The following is a 17,966-nucleotide window of genomic DNA, read 5'->3' as shown; positions in this document are numbered from 1 at the left end:
GATACTGTACACCATATGAAAGGCCCATCTCCATTCCTCAGTATAACATCATGTTACCAACACATGAGGATGGGATACTGTACACCATATGAAAGGCCCATCTCCATTCCTTAACCTCCTGAGCGTTACGTCGCTCAAGAGGTTTTGTAGCCTCAGTCCCCCAGGAGATATCTATTAGATTTCATGTCTGACGAACATGTTAGCTAGCACTAGGCTAGCTAGTATAGGTGGCCACACTGTTGTCTGGTCTGTGGATAGTAACAGGGTAGACAATCAGAGCTCTGCAAGTCACATGATCCCAGTGAAAAGCGTGTCACTGCGATCATAACAGAAGGAGTAGAGCTGCTTGTTGTTCCTCTGTTCTCTGCTCAGATTTATTAATGTCTTTGCAGAGAAGGGCTCCTGGACACATTGGGGTTAATTCATTAATAGCAACGTGCTGGAACAGCGTACGTTATTTCCCCTTTCTCGCACTAATACACTAGCATGACTTAATGGCCCCCGATTGCATGCGAAGCGCGCTGGTGGTAGCGTAGCGTGCGTAACTAAGCAACGGCCGCTGCTTACAATAATCGTGTGGTAATGATATATGGCTACCGCGATACTTCACTAGCACGCCAGCTACTATGTTAATTAACATAGTAGCGGCCACGCTAGTGAAGTATCACGGTAGCGATACATCATTACTTCTTGGCTATTGTAAGCATCGGCTGTGGCTTAGTTACGTACGTTACGCTGCCGCTAGTGCACAGGGGTTGATTCGCTAAAGGAAATAGCGCGTGTAACCTCCTGCTACTCACGCTATTTCCACAGCCTGCACGCTATGTGCACTATTAGCCGCGTAGCGCGCGCATACAAAGGAGCGCAACTATGCTGCGGGTAGAGCAGCATAGCGAACGCTGTTACCTTAAACCTCCTTCCAGGAAATCAGAAGCACTCCTCTGGTCTCGTCCTGAGCCCCTTCGCGTCCAATCACTATAAATGACGTGATCCCTGCACTCTGATTGGCTCAATAGACTGCTTGCGTGCAGCACATTACATTTAAAGCACATTGTGGAAATAGCGCAAGTAACAGGAGGTTACACCGGCTATTTCCTTTATACACAAAACTATGGGGTTGATTCACTAGAGTCCAAGGTAGTGTAGGTGCTTATAGCATGGAGTTGTGTACAGGTATATAGTGTAGCGTATAAAGTGTAGTGTAACATAGCTGCTTATAGTATAGAGTACTATAAAGGTATGTAAGTAAGTGATTATATTGTAATACACTTTAGTTAGTATATAGTGTAGCGTGGTTATATTGGTATATTCTGTAGTTAGTATATAGTGTAGCTTGGATATATAGTTATTATATAGTGTATTGTAATTATATGTAGTACTTAGTATATAGCATAGAGTATATAGTTAGTGTAGTGTAGGGTTATTATACTAAACTACTAAAATGGCTCACAAACATTTTACTGCAGAGGAAGCTTACAGGATTCTGTACGAGTCAGATGAGCAGAGCTTTGAAGAGAGTGGTGAGGACAGCAACTCCATTTATGAGCCAACAGACTGCAGCGATGACTCAAGTGACAGCGATTCCGATTCACCTCCAACGAAGCGCTTCAGAGCTCAGCATAAGGAACGCCGCTCTCCCTCTCCAGTGTCGCTAGCTTCCTACAGCCATCAGGAAGACAACTGCGCTAGAAGTCAGGAGGAAAGTGATGCAGAGTGGCCATCTGCAAGTGGGGCACAGGGCTCAGCTCTAAGGCCAAGGGCTCAGACTGTAGGGGGAAGTGTGCCACAAGAAATGCAGAACCCTGTCTGGTCACCCTGCAACATGCACAGCCCCGTAATTCCTCCTTTTACTGGATCGCCTGGAATAAAAGTGCCAGTTGAACATTTTACTGAAATTGATTTCTTTCAGTTGTTTATATCTGATAATTTACTGGAGAGCATTGTGCTAGAAACAAACCGCTATGCTCAGCAATTTATTTCAACTAATCCCACCTCCCATTATTCAAAGCCTGGCCTCTGGAAACCAACAACTATCGGACAGCTGAAGCAGTTTTTAGGGCTCATTCTAAACATGGGCCTAACTAAAAAACTCAGGTACAAGTCTTATTGGGCCAAGGACGTCACCCATCATAAGCCCCTGTACTCCATGATCATGCCCCGGACCCGTTATGAAACTCTCATGAGGTTTCTACACTTCATTGACAACTCTCTTTGCCCTGACCGCAATCACCCAACTTTTGACCACCTTTTTAAAATTCGGCCCCTTCTAAATCACTTCACACAAAAATTTGCTGAGGTCTACACACCCAGTAAAAATATTGTGGTCGATGAGTCCCTAATCGATTTTACAGGCGGGCTGGGCATGAAGCCGTTCATTCCAAACAAACGTGGCAGGCATGGCGTCAAACTATACAAGCTGAGTGAGAGCAGCACAGGGTATACCTATCGATTTCGGTTGTATGAAGGAAAGGATCAGGAATTGGATCCACCAGGTTGCCCATCATATGTGGGCATCAATGGCAAAACTTCACTGGATTTACTGTCCCCCCTCCTAAATCAAGGATACCATGTTTACATGGACAACTTCTGTGCCGATATCCCTCTTTTCAAACACCTTTATGAAAGGCAAACTGTGGCATGCGGTACTATTAGGGCCAGCAGACAGGGATTCCCAAAGGAACTGGCGTGGCATCAGCTCAAAAAGGGGGAAACCATAAGCCTTCGTAGCAATGAGCTGCTGGCACTGAAATTTTGTGGCAAGAGAGAGGTGTGCATGCTCAGCACCATTCACACAGAGGCTACAGTTCTGGTAACAACTAGTACCAAGGAAACAGTTAGGAAACCTGTGTGTGTCAGAGACCATAACAAATTGATGGGGACTGTTGACCATTCTGACCAAATGATGAAACCGTTCCTGGTCATGAAAAAATCCATAGCCTGGTACAAAAAGGTGGCCATTTACTTCATTCAAATGGCCACCTTGAATTCTTTTGTCATCTACAAACAGGCAGGAAATCGAGGCAACTATTTCAGATATTTGGAAGCTGTGGTAAAGGCCCTTGTCTTTGAGAGAGGAGAAAGTGAGCCTCCAGTGCCAGCCCATGTGAACTGGCGACAAGCAAAATCCTGGCATTACCTCGCGCCTATACCAGCCACTGCAACCTCACAGCTTCCTAGAAAAAGATGCAGAGTCTGTTCAAAGAAGGGAAAGAGAAGAGAGTCGAGGTACCACTGCCCCAAATGCCCATGCAACCCTTGCCTCTGTATAAACAATTGCTTTGAAGAGTTCCATACTAACGCTTCATTTTATGTTTAGCTTAATATTCTTTTTTTTTTTTTCTTTTTCTAAGCAGTAGAAAACCTTTATGTTTATTTTATAAAACTCAGTCCCTTTTTTCTTCCTGTAAAACCCTCAACCGTTTCAATAACTTTTTTTCTGATTAAAAGAAAAAAAATACAATCCTCCTGTACAAACCTCAAATGTTTCAATAAACTTTTTATGGTTAAAAGCCCCTATTAAAATTAAAGGAACTCCGAGCACCTCTCATGGGCATGTCTTTAAGACAGACGACTTCCAACAAAGTCGTGCTATGACCCCTCTGGAGGAGCCTCTTGAAATGTCCATGCGTGTCACTTTCTCTTCCTGCTTCATTCATTGATGCACATCTCTAACAGAGAAGACAGGGGTGACCCGGAAGTTATAACATCACCAAGATGGCAGCCGCGATTTTTAAATTGAAATCTAATGAAAACTATTTGGTGTAGAACAGCAATTCTGGCATCAAATGAAAGAGGAGAGCACAAGCTGCAGAAAGGTATGCATCTTTAAGTACTTTGCAGTACTGGTCAGAGTCTTAAAGGCATGCCCATGAGAGGTGCTCGGAGTCCCTTTAAAACTCTCAAACTGCCATATAATGGACACTTGCACCATATTCTTTTTTTTTTTCTAAATATCATACACATACCATTATCTAAATCATTTTACACGTGAAATCTGAAAACAAAAACCTTACTCATTTGATTTTACTTTGGTCACTTTCTCAAAATGCTACCTAGGCAATAAAATGAGGGACCCCTGTGCATGGGAGAAGTAGGCTAATATGCTTTTGCATATATTGTGTAGCCTATAAACCACATGTGTGCATTATGGGCTTTCAAATTAGCATATTTGCAACAACAACAACAAAAAAAATAGAAAGAAAATTGAAGTATATAAATGTTACCCCATTCGTCTAATCAAAATTGAGAAAAGACCAGAGGGTCAAGTCTCTAATTATACCCTTTGCCAAATATATTGAAGGGGAGTCTAGTTTTCTAGATGGCATAATTTGTGGGGATATTCAATCAGAGCTGTGGAGTCAGTATAAAAACTCCAACTCCTCAATTTATGAAACCACTGACTGTGACTTCAGGTCCACAAAATTGCTCCGACTCTGACTCCATATCCCTTACAGGGCTATGGAGTGGGTACAAAAATATTCCAACTCTTCAGTCTACAAAACCACCGACTCAGACTCTAGGTACCCAAAAATTGCTCTGATTCCTCGACTCCACAACCTTGTATGCAATGGACTTGCACCTTTTGCCCTGCTATAAATGAAGAGAAGCTTGAACAAAGGCACCAGAATAGAGTAAACACTTAAAAAAAATGTAAAACGTCAGCAATGGTAGGCTTAACTAACCCAACAAATAAAACACAGACGGTGTTGATTATAGTTTCAACAAAGATACCGTTTATTTAAGTACTGCACAATGCATCACATTTGACAGGTTCTAACCCACTTCATCAGGCAATTAAAGGAGTAAAAACTAGTACAAGTCTGGGTCCAAGCCAAACACCTCTGTCACCAAATGAACTACACCATACCGTTAACCATATTAGAGACCCATATCCATTCCTCAGTGTAACATCAGGTTCCGAACAAACGAGGAGGAGATACTGTACACCATATGAGAGGCCCATCTCCATTCCTCAGTATAACATCATGTTCCCAACAAATGAGGAGATACTGTACACCACATGAGAGGCCCATCTCTATTCCTCGGTATAACATCATGTTCCCAACAAATGAGGAGGAGATACTGTACCCCATATGAGAGGCCCATCTCCATTCCTCAGTATAACATCATGTTCCCAAGAAATGAGCAGGAGATACCGTACACCATATGAGAGGCCCATCTCCATTCCTCAGTATAACATCATGTTCCCAACAAATGAGGAGGAGATACTGTACACCATATGAGAGGCCCATCTCCATTCCTCAGTATAACATCATGTTCCCAACAAATGAGGAGGAGATACTGTACACCATATGAGAGGCACATCTCCATTCCTCAGTATAACATCATGTTCCCAAGAAATGAGCAGGAGATACCGTACACCATATGAGAGGCCCATCTCCATTCCTCGGTATAACATCAGGATCCGAACAAACGAGGAGGAGATACTGTACACCATATGAAAGGTCCATCTCCATTCCTCAGTATAACATCATGTTCCCAACAAATGAGGATGGGATACTGTACACCATATGAGAGGCCCATCTCCATTGCTCAGTATAACATCATGTTCCCTACAAATGAGGAAATACTGTACACCATATGTGAGACCCATCTCCATTCCTCAGTATAACATCACATTCCCAACAAATGAGGAGGAGATACTGTTCACCATATGAAAGGCCCATCCCCGTTCCTCAGTATAACATCATGTTCCCAACAAATGAGGAGGAACTACTGTACACCATATGAAAGGCCCATCTCTATTCCTCAGTATAACATCATGTTCCCAACAAATGAGGAGGAGATACTGTACACCATATAAGAGGCCCATCTCCATTCCTCAGTATAACATCATGTTCCCAACAAATGAGGAGACCATACTGTACACCATATGACTGGCCCATCTCCATTCCTCAGCAGAACATCATGTTCCCAACAAATGAGGAGGAGATACTGTACACCATATGAAAGGCCCATCTCCATTCCTCAGTAATGACATCATGTGCAGCTTTTTTTCTCTGCATGAAACATCTTCAGATTTCTGGCTATTAGCTCTGCATTCATTATTTCATGATAAAGGCGAAGAGCTATGAATGTGCTTTTCACACTAATGTTTCCCCAATAGATGGACATCATGCTGGGTATGCCTTGGAGGAACACATTATTCCACCCACAGATTACAGTGCAGAAGATGATGGCATCACACAATATTCTTCAGCAGGAAACCCCATTACTGGAAATGCACACCACAGTCTTTACCATGAGGAGAGATCACAACATCCCTTTGATATCTCCTGGGAGTCTTCAGATAAATCACACACGACTATGTTGGATACAACAGTTATCGTGCCACAAACAATTCAAGCAAGTGAAGGCCCATTATCCTGCTCAGAGTGTGGGAAATACTTCAGTAACAAAGGAAACCTCCTTAAACACAAGAGGATTCACACAGGTGAGCGTCCGTTCTCATGTGTGGTATGTGGGAAATCTTTCATTCAGAAAGCACATCTTTATAAACATGAAAGAATTCATACAGGCGAGCGTCCTTTCTCGTGTTCAGAGTGTGGGAAAGACTTCAGTCACAAAGGAACTCTGCTTAAACATCAGAGGGTTCACATAGATGAGCGCCCCTTTTCATGTTCATATTGTGGGAAAGACTTTCGCCACAAAGAAACCCTGTTTAAACACAAGAGAATTCACAACGGCGAGAGTCCTTTTTCATGTTCAGAGTGTGGGAAAGGATTCCGTTACAAAGAAACTATGTTTAAACATCAGAGAATTCATACTGGAGAGTGTCTTTTTTCATGTTCAGAGTGTGGGACAGGATTTCATGACAAGGAAACTCTGTTTAAACATCAGAAAATTCACACAGGTGAGCATCCTTTCTTATGTTCAGAGTGTGGGAAACGGTTCACTCGGAAAGACTCCCTTCGTAGACACCAGAGAAGTCACACTGCTGAGAGTTCTTCTTTGTGATGAGCACGTCATAACATTTTGTATGTAAAGGGGAATTTTCTAAGCAATGCAGAAATCACACAAGTTAGAAGCCCTAGTTGCTTTGAGGATGGGAATTGAAAGTAAACCAGCACATGCCATGTTGCCACTGAGTTGGGACTTGGGGACATTGAAAAAGAGGAGAATGTGAATGGGCGCTGCTACTTGGAGTAACGGTAGACAAGAACAGAAACTAACTAACAGTATTCCTGAACTAAGACCTAGTGCACACCAGAGCGGTTCGGCAGCGTTTTTCGATCCGCTTGTGGATGTGGATACGCTTGGGTAATGTATTGCAATGGGCTGGTGCACACCAGAGCGGGAGGCGTTTTGCAGAAACGCATACTCCCGGGCTGCTGCAGATTTTGGATTGCGGAGGCGTTTCTGCCTCCAATGCGGCCCTCGATACAATATTTTGTGGCCCCAGGGCCCCAGAGCTTCCACCGACCCTCAGTTTCCTCCCTCTCTGCCACAGATTTAGCCACCCACTTCACCAACAATATGGTCGCCATCTGTCAGGAAATATTCAATCCTCACCTCCCTCCCTCTCCCATCCAGCTCCTCCTCCACTCTATCCTCCCTTCCCCTCCTTCACTCCTACTACCATTGAGGAAGTCAACCACTTACTGCAAACTTCCCATACCACTACCTCCTCCCTTGACTCCATCCCTTCTGATTTACTACAGCCTCACTTCATGGATTTGGCCCCAGTCCTTACTACCCTGTTTAACCTCTCCCTATCCACAGGCACCTTCCCCTCAGACTTCAAGCAGGCCACTGTACTACCTCTGCTCAAGAAACCCTCCCTCGATCCCTCACTGCCCTCCAACTACCGCCCTATCTCCCTCCTCTCCTTTGTCTCAAAACTCCTTGAGCGTCTGGTTCACAAACGCCTGACCCAGTACCTCAATGCCAACTCACTGCTAGACCCACTGCAATCTGGATTTCGCCCTGCCCACTCAACCGAAACAGCTCTCACCAAATTGGTCAATGACCTTGCTTTAGCTAAAGCTGAAGGTAAATACTCCATTCTCCTCCTCCTTGACCTTTCAGCAGCTTTTGACACAGTAGACCATCCCCTACTCCTCCAGTCCATGGGCATTCATGACCTCACCCTGACCTGGCTTTCATCCTACCTCTCCAACCGCTCCTTCACGACCTCCTTCAATGAGTCCTCATCCACCCCTAACCACCTCTCTGTGGGAGTCCCCCAAGGCTCGGTCCTTGGCCCCCTACTGTTCTCCCTATACACATCCTCCATTGGCAAGGTTATCTCCTCCATGGGTTTTAACTATCATATGTGTGCAGATGACACCCAGATCTACCTTCACACCCCCGACATATCCACCACTAACATGGACAAGGTCTCCTCCTGCCTATCAGCCATCTCGTCCTGGATGTCTGCTAGGTTCCTGAAACTAAATCTAGACAAAACGGAATTTATGATCTTCCAGATGTGCATGTCACTGTTAACCACACTACCATTCACCCAACCTCTCAAGCCCGCTGTCTGGGTGTCACCCTGGACTCCGCACTCTTCTTCACTCCCCACATCCAAAACCTCACAAAGTCCTGCAACTTCCACCTTCGTAAAATCTGTAAGATTCTCCCTTTCCTGACCTCTGCCACCACCAAACTCCTCATCCATGCCCTCATAATTTCCCGCCTTGACTACTGCAATGCCCTTCTGTCTGGTCTCCCTACGACCCGAATAGCCCCACTGCAGTCCATCATGAATGCGGCAGCCAGAATGATCCACTCCTCTCATCGCTCCACCCCGTCGGCTCCCCTCTGTGAATCCATCCACTGGCTTCCTATCCAGTCCATAATCAGATTCAAGATACTGTGCCTGACTTACAAATCCGTCCACAAAACCTGTCCAACCTACATTTCCGATCGCACTCAGAGGTACACACCTAGTCGCTCACTCCGCTCCTCCATTGAGCTTCGCCTGACCGCCCCCCCCCCCCCCCCGCATCACCCAGTCCCATGCACGCCTCCAGGACTTCTCAAGAGCTGCTCCAACACTATGGAACTCCCTACCTCCACCCATTAGGGCAGCCCCCTCCTCCAACATCTTCAAGAAAGACTTACACGGGCAGGGTCTTCTTCCTTTTGTGTCCTACCTGATCATGCACCTCCATTACTGTGCACTCATGCTATGCATTTGAGTGAACTAAACTTGCCTAATCTCCATTCTCCCATCCAGTGACTGACTAAGCCAGTGGTTCTTAAACTTTTTTGGGTGAGGGCGCCCTTGATGGCTTTGACATTTTTTCAAGGCACCCCTCGGCAAAAACTACCAAAATACCGTTATGACCCTTAATAAGTAGCATCCCCTCCAAGTAGCTAGTGATGCCTATTAGGCAGCATCCGCCTCTAAGTAGTCAGTGGCTCTCTCCCCCATTATACTTAATGGTTAACTGGCAGGTAATGCAGCTGGTTGCATTACCTGATGGCATTGTACAAAGGATAGGGAGGCATGCCGAGGCACCCCTGGGAGGTGCTCAAGGCGCACCAGGGTGCCGCGGCACCCAGTTTGAGAACCCCTGGACTAAGCATTATTTTGTACTCATACTGTGCTGTGTGATCTGATTTTTCTTGTTTTCCTGTATTGTCATATTGCTGTATGTCACCCCCAAATATTGTCTGTAACCTAAACTAATGTCCAGAGCTGTGTAATATGTTGGCGCTTTATAAATACAATAAATAAATAATCACTGCAATGAGGATAGTATTTTTAGGAAGGCACGCAATGACCCTAGACTATTTTGGTCCTTTATCAAACACAAGGTACACATTGGCCTCAATTCATCAAGCATTACCGCATTTGGTGATGCTGATAACAGCTGAGTTTACAGAGCATTTAGTAACATGTCAATTCATCCAGGCTTTTACTGCATGGAAAGCTGAAATTACCGAGCAGTGAGGTAAATGACTGACTTGTGCAGTAAACACCTCAACAAATGTCAGTAAATGTCAATTCATCAAGGTTACAGCATGTGGTACAACACAGTAACCTACTCGATATTTACCGGCTGCTCTCCTCTGTCGAAAACCTGCTTTGAGTGCCTTCCGTGTAGATATCCCCATGATTGACAGGCGCAGAGAGCCAATAAGAACAGCCTCTGTCTCCTGCAAGTCCCTGTGATTGGATCCATAGCCTTCTCTGGCGGGTCCAGCTTTTCTACCCCCCAGGCAGCGAGCAGAAAGCCAATAAGAACAGCCTCAGTCTCTTGCAAGTCCCTGTGATTGAATCCGCTTTTCTACACCCCCCCCCCCCCAAATGAGCAGTGAGAGAGACTAGATTTAGAGCGAGCAGAGGCAGTATAACAGTATGTACACCTAAAGAGATGTCGGGATGCCTCTTACTATTGTAATTCTGTTTCTGCATGGAAAACAGACTAAAACCCAGTCTTCTGCTGTTACTGAACAGGTTTTTGTCAATAGGCTTTGTTAAATTACCAAACTTCTACCACACATGTGAAAATATTGATGAATTAGCACAAAAAAAGTGTAAAATAACGAATGCGGTATTTTCTTATCGTACAGCCTTCGATGAATCGAGGCCATTAACCACTTAAGGACCACAGTCTTTTCGCTCCTTAAGCACCAGAGCCTTTTTTTCCATTCAGACCACTGCAGCTTTAACGGTTTATTGCTCGGTCATACAACCTACTATCTAAATGAATTTTACCTCCTTTTCTTGTCACTAATAAAGCTTTGTTTTGGTGCTATTTGATTGCTGCTGCGAGTTTTAGTTTTTATTATATTCATCAAAAAATACATGAATTTTGTCAAAAAATGTTTTTTTTTTTACTTTCTGTGATAAAATTTGTCAAAGTAAAATTTCTGTATACATTTGTATCCAAATTTATTGTGCTACATGTCTTTGATTTAAAAAAAAAAACATTCAGTGTATATTTATTGGTTTGGGTAAAAGTTATAGCGTTTACAAACTATGGTGCCAAAAGTGAATTTTCCCATTTTGAAGCATCTCTGACTTTTCTGAGCACCTGTCAGGTTTCATGAGGTGCTAAAATTCCAGGATAGTATGAATACTGGCCAAATGACCCCATTTTGGAAAGAAGACATCCCAAAGTATTCACTGAGAGGCATCGTGAGTTCATAGAAGGTTTAATTTTTTTGTCACAAGTTAGCGGAAAATGACACTTTGAGACAAAAAAAAAAAAGTTTCCATTTCTGATAACTTGTGACCAAAAAAAAATGAAATCTGCCACTGACTCATCGTGCCCCTCTCTGAATACCTTGAAGTGTCTACTTTCCAAAATGGGGTCATTTGTGGGGTGTGTTTACTCTCCTGGCATTTTGGGGGTGCTAAATTGTAAGCACCCCTGTAAAGCCTAAAGGTGCTCATTGGTCTTTGGGCCCCTTAGTGCAGTTAGGCTGCAAAAAAGTGCCACACATGTGGTATTGCCGTATTCAGGAGAAGTACTATAATGTGTTTTGGGGTGTATTTTTACACATACCCATGCTGGGTGGGAGAAATATATCTGTAAATGACAATGTTTTGACTTTGTTTGCACACAATTGTCCATTTACAGAGAGATTTCTCTCACCCAGCATGGGTATGTGTAAAAATACGCCCCAAAACACATTATACTACTTCTCCTGAGTACGGCAGTACCGCATGTGTGGCACTTTTTTGCAACCTAACTGCGCTAAGGGGCCCAAAGTCCAATGAGTACCTTTAGGATTTCACAGGTCATTTTGAGGCATTTGGTTTCTAGACTACTCCTCACGGTTTAGGGCCCCTACAATGCCAGGGCAGTATAGGAACCCCATAAGTGACCCCATTTTAGAAAGAGGACACCCCTGTGAGGAATCGCGGAAGAGCCGCCGCCATGAGCCAGCGGCGGGCGGCTCTTTCCGCAGCACACGGAGAGGCAGCCGCCTCTTCACATCATGAGGCGGCTGCCTCCATGCAGCAGGTGGGGCAACGCGGCGAAACCGCCGCGTTGGACGCGGCGGTTCGCGCACATGTCCCCGCAGCGGAGACACCGCTGAGCGGGGCTGCGGTGGCTGGGACTCGTAGTCCCACAGGGTTTAGAGTGACGCGCGCGCGCGCGCACTCAAACAGCCCTTATGACACCCGGGAGAGAGTCAGCTGATCAGGCAGGTCAGCTGACTCTTACTCCGCTCCCCATTGGTCCAGCAATCTGGGAGGTGCTGGGGGATGCATAGGGGCATATATACTGCCGGCTGTTCACTCTTGCTTTGTCTGGCGTTGCGATCACATATGTGGGAGCACCCAGATCCGTAGTCAGATCCTTAAGTGTGCCGGGACCGGCTGGAGCCGTAATCCTACACTTAGCTAGATATTGATAGCTAAAGTACTAGTTTGATTGTGATTATCTGTTATGACAATTTGCCTGCTCGACTACTCTCTTGAACTCTGACCTTGTACCTCGATATTTCTGATACTCTGTTGCCGAACCTCGGCTCGTTCCTAGACTCTGTTTCTGCCTCCTGATTTTGTACCCCGATATATCTGATACCCCGTTGCCGAACCCTGCCTGTACTTTGACTCCGCCTTTGCCTACTGTATTGTACTTTATCTGTCCGTGTGTGTACGACCTGGCTTGTCCGACCTCGAGAACCGACCTCACTCTTGGAGGCGGTTCCTTGTTCTGTTAGTGACCCTTCCGCCTGAGGGTTACTTCCAGAAGATCCTTCCTGCTGGCAGCCTGACTCCTCCCGTCTTGGAGAGCTCACGGTTGTGGAGGGAATCTGTACAGTACGTCTTGCTGTACTGAGGCCTAGTCCTCTAAGTGTTACTGTTACACCTAACACTACACTCTACTCAGGTGAACGGAGGTTAGCTAGTATATTGGATTATCGGTGATACTGCAGATCACATATAATCTGGTATACGTCTGTATTCCCCGTGACGCTGCAGGTCACCGGTAATCAGACCTCTCTGTGCTTCACCGATCGTTACAGAACGCCAGACCAAAACAACTGATGGAACGCACTGATCCTCTGACTGTGCTTGCCACTTCGGTGGATAGCATTCACCAAGCACTAGGCCAGCACAAAGCCTTAATTGATGCCTTATCCGGCTCCGTGAGAACCCTCCAGACATCAGTTGATTCAGTGCGATCCCCTCCTAGTGATGACATACGTATGCCTGTCCCTGAGAAGTTTTCCGGCCACAAGTCTGACTTCCGGAATTTCAGGAGTAGAGTGTTATCATATTTTGAATTAAGACCCCGATCCTCGGGGACTGAGACCCAACGGGTCATCTTTATTAAAACGTTGTTGACTGGGGACTCCCAATCCTGGGCATATAACCTGTCTCCCACCGATACCGCCCTGACCTCGGTAGAGGAATTCTTTAAGGCCATGGCCATAATCTATGACGACCCTGACCTTGCTGCATCCTCAGAGCGGAAGCTCAAACTTTTGCGGCAAGGCAGGGGTTCGGTCGAGGATTATGCGGCGGAGTTCCGCAGGTGGTCAGTCACCTCCAGATTTGATAACTTCGCACTAATGGATTATTTTTTGTCTGAGTTGACGGAGGAGGTCTCCGATTTAATGTTAACGGTACCCGAGCCCAAGACTCTTGATGAGGCCATATCATCGGCCATTCGAGTAGATCGCAGACTACGCCATCAGAGGCAGGCTAGGGGTAGTCACCGTGTCAGGGTGACTTCGTATGCGGCACCGGTTGCTGCATCCTCTGTAACAGCATCTCCGCCTGTCTCGCCCGCTCCGGCCTTGCCTTCACCAGAGCCGATGCAGATTGGTCGATCAAAACTGACCCAGGTGGAGCGAAGGCGGAGGATGACGGAACAACTGTGCTTATACTGTGCAGAGGCAGGGCACAGGGTGCGAAATTGCCCCAACAGTGCGGGAAACGGGTCTGCCTAGGAGTAGTGGGGGGTGACACCCTAGGCACACAACCTTCACCTCTTAAAGAGAAAAAATTACTTCTCCCTTGTACTATCACATGGGATGATAAGTCTGTTGCCACTGAGGCTTTCATTGACTCCGGCTCAGCGGCTAACTTTATGAATTTTGAGTTTGCTCAGGAGTTGGGTCTACTACTCACTCCCGTGAGACCCCCCATTCAGGTTACGGCTGTTGACGATTCCCCTTTGCAGCGGAATTGTCCCCTGTCACAGACTCCGGTTGTGAAGCTCACCATAGGGGTATTGCACGAGGAGCAGTTACAATTTTTTGTTTTACACATGTCCACCTCCACTATAATCCTAGGCATGCCTTGGTTGCAGGTTCACTCCCCACAAATAGACTGGGCCACAGGACAGTTGACAGCATGGTCACCTCATTGTTTCCAGCAGTGTTTGGGGAGACTAACATTAGGTCTAAATAAGGTACAGGTGGAAGGTATACCGGAACAGTATTCAGATTATGCCGATGTGTTTTGTCCCAAGGCCGCGGATAAATTACCCCCGCATCGCCCATTTGACTGTCCCATTGACCTTCGTTCTGGTTGTATGCCTCCTCGAGGCCATTTATATAATTTATCTGGTCCCGAGAAACTCGCCATGCAGGAGTACATCCGTGAGAATTTGGCAAAGGGGTTTATTAGGCCATCCCGGTCACCCGCTGGGGCAGGCTTCTTTTTTGTTAAAAAGAAAGACGGGGGTTTACGGCCTTGCATTGATTATCGTGGCCTCAATAAAATCACGGTGAAGAATCGTTACCCGTTACCACTTATAGACGATTTGTTCACACAGGTCACTGAGGCTAGGATATTTTCAAAACTGGATTTACGGGGGGCATACAACCTGGTGCGTATAAGGAAGGGCGATGAATGGAAGACGGCCTTCAATACCCCTGATGGGCACTACGAATATAGGGTGATGCCTTTCGGCTTGTGTAATGCCCCGGCCGTCTTCCAGGAACTCATCAATGAGGTTTTTCGGGAGGTCTTGGGGAAGTTCGTCCTAGTCTATCTTGACGACATTCTCATTTTTTCTAACAACCTCCCGGAACACAGAACTCATGTCAGGATGGTTTTAGACAAACTGAGGCAGAATCGGTTATACGCCAAACTCGAGAAATGTATTTTTGAGGTCACGTCGGTGGCTTTTCTGGGGTATATAATCTCCACCTCAGGTCTGTCTATGGACCCTGCCAAGGTTTCTGCAGTCCTGGAATGGCCACAGCCGGTGGGGTTAAAATCATTGCAACGGTTCTTGGGGTTTGCGAATTATTATAGAAGGTTTATAAAGGGGTACTCCACAGTTGTCGCCCCTCTCACTAGCCTTACTAAAAAAGGGGCAGACACCACTCATTGGTCTCCCGAGGCCTTACAGGCTTTTTCTAAGTTAAAGGGGTTGTTCTGCTCAGCCCCCATACTCAGACATGTGGACACTTCGTTTCCGTTTATTGTTGAGGTAGACGCCTCGGAGATCGGGGTGGGGGCTGTGCTGTCCCAGCGTTCTGGTCTTCAGGGTAGACTACACCCGTGTGCCTATTTTTCTCGAAGGTTCTCTCCGGCAGAGAGAAACTACGACATAGGCAACAGGGAGCTCCTAGCCATCAAATTGGCCTTTGAAGAGTGGCGTCATTGGCTAGAGGGAGCTGAGCACACGATCACGGTTTATACCGACCACAAAAACCTAGAATACATCGAGGGGGCTAAAAGGTTAAGCCCGAGACAGGCTCGGTGGTCGCTATTTTTCTCGAGATTTACATTTTTGATCACGTATACGCCAGGTAGTAAGGATACCAAGGCGGACGCACTTTCTAGGTGTTTTGAGCCAGAGACAGCACAGCCCTCTGTTCCCGAGACCATTGTCCCACGAAGTATGGTGTTAGCCGCCACCGAGACTTGGGAGGACTGGAAAGAGACTTTGAGTCCTTTTCAGCAAGATATCCCAGAAGGGAAATCGGACGGGGTATTATTTGTTCCGTTACCACTCCGTTTCCAGATCTTGGAGATGGTTCATTCCCATAAGAACGCGGGGCATCCGGGAGCGTCTAGAACGCAAGATCTCGTGGCCAGATGTGTATGGTGGCCTTCGCTGGCCGCCGACTGTAAGGAGTTTGTCAGGGAATGTGCGGTGTGCGCGAAAAGCAAGCCCTCCCGCCTGGCACCTGTAGGTACTTTACAGCCTTTGCCCACCCCGAGTGAACCATGGACCCATTTGTCCATGGATTTCGTGGGAGAGCTTCCGAGATCGGAGGGCATGACAGTTATTTGGGTGGTGGTCGACCGTTTTAGTAAGATGGCCCACTTCGTGCCTCTGAAAGGACTCCCCTCGGCCCAGGAACTGGCCGATTTATTTATCATCCATGTCTTCAGACTGCATGGCATTCCAGAAAACATAGTATCCGATCGGGGAGTCCAGTTCGTTTCGAAATTTTGGAAGGCATTTTGTCACCAAATGGGCATGAAATTGTCATTTTCCTCGGGGTACCACCCGCAGACAAACGGCCAGACGGAGAGGGTTAACCAATCCTTAGAGCAATTTTTGAGGTGCTATGTTGCCGAGACACAGAGCGATTGGGTTAAATATATACCTTATGCAGAATTTGCCCACAATAACTTGAAGAGCTCTTCCTCGGGTTTCTGTCCATTTCAGATTGTGACAGGTAAACTGCCTAAATTCTCTCCTTTGCCAGTTGCATCCACTCCGTTCCCAGCTTTGGAGGCCTGGCAAAGATCATTTAAAGACATGTGGCGGACCATCAAGAATAATCTCGTTAAAGCTTTTCAGAGTCAGAAAGGTCAGGCTGATAAGAGACGCTCGGTAGAGTGGAAATTTCAACCAGGAGATTTGGTTTGGGTTTCAACCCGTCACCTGACCCTGAAACAACCCTCTGACAAACTTGGTCCCAGGTTCGTGGGTCCATTCCCAGTTACTAGGAAGATCAACGATGTCACGTATACCGTTGATCTTCCCGCCAGCATGCGTGGAGTGAGGTCTTTCCACGCATCACTTCTCAAACCCGCAGCCCAGGTGGGTCCCACTCCTCCTCCTCCTGTCTTAATCGATGCCCAACCCGAGTATGAGGTGGAGAAGATCATAGACTCACGTACTGTACAGAACTCGGTACAGTATCTCGTGCATTGGAAGGGGTACGGCATTGAGGAGAGGCAATGGGTACCTGGGAACCGCATGCATGCGGATGAGCTAGTAAGGGAATTTCACGCTTTACATCCAGAGAAGCCCAGAAGGAGCTGTCCGGAGTCCACTCCTCGGGGGGGGGGGGGGGGGGGTACTGTGAGGAATCGCGGAAGAGCCGCCGCCATGAGCCAGCGGCGGGCGGCTCTTTCCGCAGCACACGGAGAGGCAGCCGCCTCTTCACATCATGAGGCGGCTGCCTCCATGCAGCAGGTGGGGTTGGACGCGGCGGTTCGCGCACATGTCCCCGCAGCGGAGACACCGCTGAGCGGGGCTGCGGTGGCTGGGACTCGTAGTCCCACAGGGTTTAGAGTGACGCGCGCGCGCGCGCACTCAAACAGCCCTTATGACACCCGGGAGAGAGTCAGCTGATCAGGCAGGTCAGCTGACTCTTACTCCGCTCCCCATTGGTCCAGCAATCTGGGAGGTGCTGGGGGATGCATAGGGGCATATATACTGCCGGCTGTTCACTCTTGCTTTGTCTGGCGTTGCGATCACATATGTGGGAGCACCCAGATCCGTAGTCAGATCCTTAAGTGTGCCGGGACAGGCTGGAGCCGTAATCCTACACTTAGCTAGATATTGATAGCTAAAGTACTAGTTTGATTGTGATTATCTGTTATGACAATTTGCCTGCTCGACTACTCTCTTGAACTCTGACCTTGTACCTCGATATTTCTGATACTCTGTTGCCGAACCTCGGCTCGTTCCTAGACTCTGTTTCTGCCTCCTGATTTTGTACCCCGATATATCTGATACCCCGTTGCCGAACCCTGCCTGTACTTTGACTCCGCCTTTGCCTACTGTATTGTACTTTATCTGTCCGTGTGTGTACGACCTGGCTTGTCC

At 46.8% G+C, this 17,966-nt stretch overlaps 1 protein-coding gene across 3 annotated transcripts in view; it reads left to right on the top strand.

Annotated features, from left to right (window-relative positions):
• Positions 1-8,621, top strand: part of LOC137534460 (piggyBac transposable element-derived protein 4-like) — a 34,962-nt gene extending 26,341 nt beyond the window's left edge. The window contains exons 11-12 of one of the 3 annotated variants that reach the window (XM_068255960.1): positions 1,467-3,225; positions 6,128-6,281. In XM_068255960.1, the coding sequence (XP_068112061.1) occupies positions 1,467-3,225; positions 6,128-6,197 (1,829 nt within the window). In that variant the 3' untranslated portion in view covers positions 6,198-6,281. Of the gene's footprint in view, positions 1-1,466 lie in introns of all 3 variants that reach the window. The other 2 variants (XM_068255962.1, XM_068255959.1) reach the window with 2 other exon arrangements.
• The last annotated feature ends 9,345 nt before the right edge of the window (positions 8,622-17,966 follow it).

This window comes from Hyperolius riggenbachi, chromosome 10, assembly GCF_040937935.1.
Source record: "Hyperolius riggenbachi isolate aHypRig1 chromosome 10, aHypRig1.pri, whole genome shotgun sequence".
In the NCBI taxonomy this organism is placed as follows: domain Eukaryota; kingdom Metazoa; phylum Chordata; class Amphibia; order Anura; family Hyperoliidae; genus Hyperolius; species Hyperolius riggenbachi.
This window is presented reverse-complemented; position numbering and strand designations above follow the sequence as displayed.